The following is a 9,611-nucleotide window of genomic DNA, read 5'->3' on the forward strand; positions in this document are numbered from 1 at the left end:
ACGGGTAAGGGGTGTTACACACACGGCCTAGTACATAGGTATGTGACATGGTCGTGTGTCCCTTACACTTTAAAATTTTAAAACAAAATGCTCGGGTATTTACACACGGGCATGTGGCTTGGCCGTGTGACCCCTATACTTAAATATATTGCAAGTCAGAGAGTTACAAGGGCTGGGGACATGGCCGTGTGCCCTACTTCAAATACCACACGGCCTAAGACACGGGTGTGTCACTTGGCCATATGAGCCACACGGGCGTGTGTCCCCTGCACCTTAGAAAAATTTTAAAATTTTACGAAAAATTCTCTGAGATTCCGATTTAGTCCCGACTTGTTTCTAATGTATGTTTTGGGCCTCGAGGGCTCATACAATGGACGATATGATTAATTTCTGATATGAATGTGAAGTAATATAAAATATCTGAGAGTGATCTGTAAACTCTGGTAATGCTCTTAAACCTTGTTCCGGCGACGGATACGGGTTAAGGGTGTTACAAAAAGGTGTTCATAGGTTAAGTTGGAGCTCAAATCCAAAATTTTCTGAAACCCAAGCTCGTTGAGGCCGATTCAAAAGACTTATTTTACTGTTTATAAACAATAAAATGACTCGAATTAAATCAACACACATTAAAAAATATAAATCCAAATTCAATCCAAAATGAGATGGGTCATGTGGATGATCACGATGAACACCTCTAGATGTGGGTGATATAAAGAAACTGAAGTAGTAGAGGGGACAGGTGTAGAAGGGAAGAAAACAAAACAAAGCCTGCAAGGAACCCATTTTACGGATAGCTTTGTGACCATGGATGATGATGGGATTGAAAAAGCCTTTAAAACTGTGGGTTCATCTTATACTTTCTAATCTTGCCTCTTAAAAAACGATACCACATGTTTCCTTTTATGTTTTTAGATGTTTTCCAATGAATAAAATAATAAAAGTTGTTATATCTTTTCTAGAGCACGACACGTGACAAGTTGTTACATAATTTGTAGATAGCAGATGACCCTTCGCAATCCCTCAAAAAATCACTTTGGAGGTGATCCGTGTTGCACTCTCCCGTTGGGACCATCATGGCATAACAATAACCTTAGAGTATCCTCTTTCTCTCTTCATCTGTCAAAACTGAACCGACACTTTCTTTCCCTGTCCTCTCCTTTCTATCAACAAGACTAGAGACAGAAGCAATGGATTAAACATTTAAGGAAAACAAAGAGAGTGTTTGTATTTATACCTAATCTTTGATTATTCAAAGGGTTGTGGGTGTATGTTAAATAAATATAAATATGTGAAAAATAACTGCCCATCACTGCTTTTCAGCCTCAAATCCAATACATTTACTAAAAACCAACTTCATTTTGGCTGTCCATAATTATATCCATTTTAATATATGTATATTTCTTTTATCCACCTCAAGTTGACAACTAAATTTTATTTTGACCTCTAAATTTAAAAATATAAAAGTTTGATTACCCTAAAATTGTGTCACAATATCACTTGAAAACAAAAAATAAAATAAAATAAAATTACATAAACATTTAGATTGATATTGTGATATAATCTTGAGTGTCACAACAATGTTTTATTAACCAAACTAGTGATTGATTCGATCAAAACACAAGTCTTCAATTCAATACTTTTGATTAGTGCAATTGCTAGACCAACAATAATTAAATAATTAATTAGCTTTCGATAAAAATTTAAAAATATATATTAAATCAATTCAACATATTCAACTACTAATTTTTGTCCCCAATTTTTATTTTTTACAGGTTTCAAGTAGTTTCCAATTCAATCAGTTAAATCCCTTTGTTCGAACTAATATATAGATCAGTTCTCAGTTCAGTCGATCTAACCAATCAATCAAGTTATGTTCCAAAAACATTGGTCACATTATCAAATCTTAACGGAATTCAAATTCAATGACCAAAATGAATCTAGTTGCTAAATTCATATACCAAAGTAAACTAAAAATAATACAAATACCAAAGTAGACCTAATTTCCAGGGACCAAAAAGAATTAAATTTTCTAAATGAATATCGAACCTATTATCCATAAAAATAAATCACATTCAAATATTCAAGTGGTCCATCCAAGCGTGAAGCACTGTTAAATACAGATATCTAACCCGCTATCATTTTTACAACTACAATTTCAACTTATTAATAAAAACAAATTATAAAGAGAGAAAATTCCAAATTTCAACATAATATGGGGACTAAAATCATAATTAGACCTAACACATATAGGAGGATCTCATGATAAATTTGATAAATAAAATAGCTATAAATGAATACCCAGACAGGCTTATATGTAGAGCAATCAAATGGTGTATATACATAACAGTCAATTCCTCCACAAAAACAGAATAACAATAAAAACAAAACCAAAATAGAAGATCAAATTTCATCTGTTATTTAGAGTTAGAAAATAAGTCTCCTATGATCTTGCTGATGACTAGAAAAACAATCTGGTTCACCAACTTGAAAAAAGACCCTAAAAATTAGTGTTTTTTTGCCTGCCCGATTTCGTTACCGAAAAAACAATCAAAAATTTGCACGATCGCCTTTGCATTATCATGCAGAAATATCTTACAAGCATTGTAATTGTCGGTCCAAATGGTAACAGATACCTGTTTAGCCGGTCCTGTTAAACTGGAATATTATCGATGGAATATCCATCGAAATCGAAATCGTTGTTTTCAGCCGGTGCGATGATGTCTTGCTGCAAGAAGATTGGAAATTTCGATGTTAAAATGAGTAATATAATATCCCCATAAGTATCATAAAGAGAGAAGAAGGAACCAACCTGTTTCAAAAGAGCACTCATGAGATCCTCTTGTCCGAAGTGATCAGGGTATAGATTGGCAGGGGCCGCATCAGCAACTCTCTCGAATTTGACCCTTACTGTATTGTCAAGAAGGGAGTTGAGATGTTGATTACTGTTTTGAGCGTTCACATGGCCAGTACTATCTCCGGCTGAGAACATTGCCTTACTTATGACGGTTGAATTCCTGTTCTGTCCGGACAAGAATCCTTGTTGAACTAAAATCGATTGTGTGTGATCAAGGTTACCTTGAAGAGAGTTCGAAGGCCGAGAGGAATTGAACATCATGCCTACGTTCTGTAGTTCCCAGTTTTGGGGTTTATGCTGATTCAAGTCATTAAATATATCGTAACTTGGCATAAAACCCACTGATCCTTTGATTTCTGAGTTAACGTCTTCCTGAAAAGCCACTTTGGGTGCGAGACTAGAAATCCCTGGTGTACTTACAAGAGGGAAACTGTTACCAGGTAGTTCTGAAGTGTGATTCATGGGGAAGTTAAACATCGAAGACGTCTGAGAAACTGGATTATAACTAGGGGCTCGGATATTTTCCGGAACCCCATTTCTTGTAGAGACATTCGTAGCCATTCCATTGGATAACATGGACTGCCCCCTTGGTGAAAGAAGCCTTGGAGCAAGACCGACAGTGGAATCATTGAGCATTTGTCCTCTAGCCTGTGGCTGAGCCATCTGCATCAATAACGGATTATTTTGGCTACTTTGTGAACCGTGGGAAAGGACCGGCATATTCATGTTTCCCATTGATTGCGCCGTGTGGTGCAAGCCGGCAAGCTGTTTTGGCTCCATAGTTGTTGGAATTCCATGAAGTAAATTCGTTTGCTTATTATTGTTCACATGTTGTTGCTGCGCTTCTCCAAATCTTAACTTTGGGTTTTCGAAGCTAAAAATGTTTCTTTGATCAATGAGGGGCATAGGTATGCCTGATTTAGCAGTTGACCGACCAAGCCCTGCTGCTTGGAGCGTGGCAAGACTTTGTGCGGGAAGTTGACCAGTGGCAGCAAGAGCTTGAAGATCGAGTGGCCCAAAAGTTGCATCTTGGGGATTCATAAAAGAATTATTCAGATTACTCGGGTGTTGCGATACCCCACTCAACCTTCTAAGATACAAGCGATATTTCTGATCACATGATAACGAAGTAATTATCATCATGAAACCAAACGTCACTACAAGAATTATTCACTAAATGCTCATATTTAGTGAACTTTATCATACCTGAAGGTGGCTGGCAACATTTTCTCTAGTAAGTCCGGGAACGTTCATCAACTCCAAAATTTTCTTCGGGACAGCCTCTGTATTAGAAGATCAACCAGAAAAATCATACGAAAGGGAAGACAACAATAGTCAATCGATTATTGAAGATGTAACATTCAGTAAATTGTAAAAGAAAATGGAGTAAAGACTCGTACTTTCGATGCCTAGTTGATTAACTGCTGCAACAAACTGTTGATGGAGTTCAACAGACCAAACAACCCTCGGCTTCTTTAGCGTTGATGTATCATCCCTCTCATCATTTTCATCTTCATCGTCCTTCCTCCGTTTTGAGCTTTTCCAATTCCCTTCATTAGCTGAGGATGAGTAATCTGCATCTTCAGATTGTTTTGGTTGCCGATCTCCTTCTTCCACACTTCCCGATTGCTCAAAGTCCTTCCACTCATTCTTCCTCTTCCGAACCACGTGCTGCCATATGTTCTTCAACGCCTCGATACGAACTGGTTTGATCAGGTAATCACAGGCACCATGCGTAACACCTTTCATAACAACATTTTTTCCATCATCCGCAGACATCACTGCAGGAAACACGAGTTCAATATGAGGCCAAAAAGGGTGAAACTTTCAAACCGTGCTCGATTAAAAGCATTTACGAAACATGATAAAGTGTGTGCTTACTGATAACAGGCAGATCCATCTCTAATCCAATATGTTCAAGAAGTTTAAATCCATCCATATCTGGCATATGAACGTCGCTGATGACGATATCGAACCCATTTCTGTTCTCTCTTAGCATCGATAATGCGGTCTCGGCTCGATTACATTTAGTAACTGCAAAAAAAATTACCAATCACAAATCAACCATTCATCTATCAAATTACAACAATATCAACCTCTATTGTACATATAAACAAATCAAGACAAATCAGATCATTGAAGCAATTTGTCGAACACAAACTATGCAGGAACAAAAATCATAGTTCAAACAACTACAAAAATGCGATACTATTCCCCCAAATCTAAGAATCAAATACCATCTTCTTGTTCCTTTTTTTTTCCCACTATAAACCCACAAAAAAATCAAAAACCCAAGAAATTGTTCATTTACAGTTCATTCAAAGCTCAAAATAAATAAATAAAATCATTCCCTTAAAAAAATCATAAATCAGTAATCAAAACAAAGAATTAAACACAACCCAAAGAGGAACTATGCCTAAAAACAAGAAAATACCATTATATTGACAAGCTTTTAACATCTTTTCTAAGATCATAAGACAAGTCGGATCATCATCAACAAGAAGAACTCGTAAACCAGCAGGGAACTGATCAGCAACTACATCTCCACCAGCTTTCCAAAGAACACTCGAACTAGCAGTTGACATATATGATTTCCCACTACTTGAATTCATTTTGACTGATCCAAAAACAAACCAGGAAAAAAATAATTTTGCATAAAGATTCTAGCTTTTTCTTTTTTTTTTCACATGCTTAAACTTGAACTGAGTAGATTGATGATATACAACATAGTTGAAAATATAAATTCAAAGAACCCCAAAGTTTATAAAAGCTTAAAAATTTTTGAACCAAAAGAGAGATTTTGGATTATTTAGAAGATAATTTTTTTTTGTGAGATTGGAGTTGAAGAGATTTGCATGTCTCTCATCTTTAAGTTTCTCTGCGTTTTTTTTTTCGGGTGATGATTAATTATTATTTTATTTTAATATAAAATAATTAATGAAATTTCTTTTATTATTATTGGTTTTTTTAATTTAAAAGTGGGTCAGTCCTTGAAGAGTGGATCCAGCTCATACATGAAGTTAACTAACTCCACACATCTAAATCTACTACAAAACACATGTCAAAGTTAAAAAACAAAAAGTGCCATGGGTTAATTTCCTAAAAGTCCTTGAATTATTGTCTAGGTTTTAAATTAGACTTTTAACTTTAAAATGTGCTAATTGGATCCTTAAAGTGTTAGTATCCTGTTAATCTAGAGTGTTCTGTCACCTTAGCCATAAGCTTGAATGTTAAATGTCAAGTCGACATATTACGTAGAGTATATTTGCAATATGTGGATCAAATTATAAGCATGTGTACACCTACTATAATAGATAGTTTAGATCTGGTAACACATCCAAACTATCTGTGCAACAGAGTACATTGATTTTTACAATTTGATTCATGTGTCTTAAATATACTTGTCGTGATGTTTGAACTAGCATTTAACGTTGGAAAAACTCGATTGTTGCAATAGTGGCGCTTTGATGACTCAATCAAAAAGTTTTGAAATTTAGGGAGTAAATTAAAAATATAGATGATAGTTTGGAGGTGTTTAGTAAAATTAACCCAAACATACTATATAAGCTGTTTTTTTTACTGTATAGATTTTTTTTTATTATGACGGTAAAAAAAACTGCCCACCAAACTTCATATTTGATATGTTTTACCAAGTCAAATTTGTTATCCAAAATGTTTCGCATATTTTTAAATTTCATTTAAATTTAATTCTGTATTCTTTCAAACCCTTTGAAAAACACACTTTAATTTCAAAACCTAATTTCTTTATTTATGTAAATAACACTTAATTCATACATAAAAATCATAATTTAATTTTAAAATTTATTATTATTATTATTTAGCTCTTCTTTTTAAGGGTTTGATGTTAACATTTCAACTATTTTACGTCTGTCAAGTTATATTCTTCTCTGACTAAGCTTTTATTATAATAATAATAATAATAATAATATTTTATCTCTTTATTGCCCCCCGTTTGCCACGTGTCCCATACAACCACTCTCATAGATAAGGTCTCTTTGGCTTATGTTGTTTTTGCAGTCTTTTGATTTTTTTTCTTTTTCAACGTAAGTAAATTTTATTTATTGTTTTTATTTATTAAATAGCGCATATAAATACGGAAATAAACTCCTTTTTTGCATTCTCAAAATTTAATTTTAAATTTAAAGTGAAACCTATGAAAACAAGAATATCAAATTTTAAACAAATCTATATTAAAGATATTATAACTTTTCTTTTAAAAAATATAATTTTCTTATTCACTTTTTTCGTTTACTTTTAATAGCAGAATAAATTATGTGATAATTTAGTTTGTATTAATGGACAAATTATTGAATGTATATTTTAATAATTTCGAGACCTCCAAAATTATGTATTAATTAAGCATATCATATCTTTAACCTAATATCCAAAATATTAGCAAGTGCGCATAATCATTTTGAATCCAAATATCCCACATCTCAAAATATTCAATTTCACTCAACAAAAAATTCACTAATCATTACAAATATTTTTTTATTAAAATTATGGTATACCCATGTTCACTCAACTTTAAAAGGTTACAAAATAATTAATGAATTATTCGAAATATTTTTTTTAAGTCATGGGATTGTTAAAATCGTTGTTATATTGCCTTCTCTGCTCATACTACCTACCACAATCGAGAGCTCTTCTTTCCTTTATCTTCTACAATTCAATCTATTTTTAATGAAACTGGTTTCAACATCGTGGATCTATGAATCAAAATCCAAATAGTTTTATTCTCATTTGGATCAACTTGGTCTATAATATGTTATTCTACTCGTCAATGAGTACGGATCCACCGTGTTGAATAGTTTATTGACTTAAAATGAAATCATTTGAATAATTCAATGATCATTTTTTAACTTTTTGAAGTGAAGTGACTAAAATATAAAATTATTAATAGTGTAGTAATATCAAATATAGTTTACCCAAACTTATAGAATTATAAAAACTCAAAACATCTCAAGTAAGATTTCAGGCTCCATGACCAAAATCTAATATAATTATTAAATACTGAATTTTAAAAAAAAAAATTGGCCCGGCCTAGTTTTAGCGGAGTCATAAGAGATTTGCTTTTTGGGAGTTCAAGAAAAGCTGTGACCCCTAAAAAATAAAGTATGCTGCAAACCGTATATTCCCTGTTTGGACCTTTTAATTCTTACGATGAATTTTCAACTCTTTTACTGTCAAAAAGAAACTTTGGTTTTAACCCATTTTACCCCCATTACCCCAATTTTTTTTTTAACTCCAAACCCCAATAAATAAAAAAATAAAAAAAAGTAACCATACAAAACTCTAAACCCTCAGGGTAACTTTATCTTTATTTCCTCTTAACCCAACCGATTTCCTTATTTTCTCTTTTAAAATGATTTAATAATAATCTTGTTCTGTTTTGTTTTAGCTTTTTTATGTTGGAAGAGATGCTTTTTAAGAGAAAATTGAATTTTTTTTCTTGCAAGTTGGACTCCACGCGCCGTATAACACATGAAAGTGAATGATATTTGAAAAATATATTAATTTCTCTACATGTTTTTAAATTTAAATTATTGTAATTTATGTCATTAAAGCCTCAATATTTCAGTATTATGATTTTCTATCGACTTAATTATTAGTTCGGGTGCTAAATGTCAAGCAATATTATTTGAATTAAATTAGACATGTTAGATCACAAATGGATTGATATACTAATCCAAACAAAGGGATTGAATCGATATCTAAGTGAATCACTTGAAAATCGGAATAAAATCTGCTCTTAAACTGATTAAATCAAATTTATAATATTTTTTATTTTTATTATTATTGAACTAAAATTTTAATCAAAACTCAACTATTAATTTAATTATTAAAACATGAACGCCAACTCAAATATAAATATAACGTACATATTTAAAGTACTCGAAGCAAATTTCAAACACATGTATGGTGAATCGAGGACAAAATTAAAATATAAATTATACTTTTAGGATTTATGATGAAATTAACCGTAATAAACATATTACAGTAAATTTTTTTTAAAAAGCAAGGTTTTGTTTAAAATCGTTTACAGTCTCAAAAAAATTTATCTAGAAAAAGTGAAAAAATAAATTAATAATTCTTTGTTTTTTTAAATAATAATACATATTTGTCTATCACTATCGAAAGAATTCCTTAAATTTAAAACAAGCTTTCCTCATGTTTGTACCTACTACATAGATAATTTTTATCTAGCATTAAAAGAAAATAGTTTCATTAAATTTTATGAATTATTTTTACATGTTAAATCTAAGTTATATATTTGATGGCTACGCTTGTGATCATATTTGAGCTAACATTTATAGTAAAAGCTGATAAAATAGCATGATTGATATTGTATTAATAATACTCTAATGACTTAATTAAAACATTTTGGAATTTGCAGACCAATTAAGAATCTAAATTATAAATTGGGGACATCTAGTATAATTAACTTATAATTAAAATATTTTAAATAAATTTAGGTAAACTACATCCAATATCATTAAATTATTAGTAAATTTATGTTTTAGTTGCTCAACTTTAAAAACTTACAAAATGGTCATTGAATTATTCAAAATTTTCATTTAAGTCAATAGATTATTAAAATCGTGTTGTATGGCTTTTTTATTTGCATATTTACACCAATTGAAAGGTCTCATTTCTCTTTTTTTCGTAATTCAATTTTTTTCACGAAACAACTTTGAATGTAACAAACATGTAAATCATAATCCAAACAATTTTA

General features: G+C 31.7%; 1 protein-coding gene across 2 annotated transcripts; it reads right to left on the minus strand.

Annotated features, from left to right (window-relative positions):
- Nucleotides 1-575: 575 nt before the first annotated feature.
- Nucleotides 576-5,745, minus strand: LOC105800716 (two-component response regulator ARR2). Of its 2 annotated transcripts, XM_052620953.1 has the most exons (7): nucleotides 5,289-5,745; nucleotides 4,736-4,888; nucleotides 4,255-4,635; nucleotides 4,061-4,137; nucleotides 2,810-3,964; nucleotides 2,634-2,725; nucleotides 576-1,172 (listed from the first exon to the last, which is right to left on the minus strand). In XM_052620953.1, exons 1-6 carry the CDS (start codon nucleotides 5,464-5,466, stop codon nucleotides 2,651-2,653), a joined length of 2,019 nt encoding a protein of 672 aa, XP_052476913.1. In that variant the 5' UTR covers nucleotides 5,467-5,745; the 3' UTR covers nucleotides 576-1,172; nucleotides 2,634-2,650. The 2 variants fall into 2 exon arrangements, with proteins under 2 accessions (XP_052476913.1, XP_012487455.1); XM_012632001.2 differs by lacking the exon at nucleotides 576-1,172 and having other exon boundaries at nucleotides 2,282-2,725; nucleotides 5,289-5,744.
- Between the last annotated feature and the right edge of the window lie 3,866 nt (nucleotides 5,746-9,611).

This window comes from Gossypium raimondii, chromosome 9 (assembly GCF_025698545.1).
Source record: "Gossypium raimondii isolate GPD5lz chromosome 9, ASM2569854v1, whole genome shotgun sequence".
Lineage (NCBI taxonomy): Eukaryota > Viridiplantae > Streptophyta > Magnoliopsida > Malvales > Malvaceae > Gossypium > Gossypium raimondii.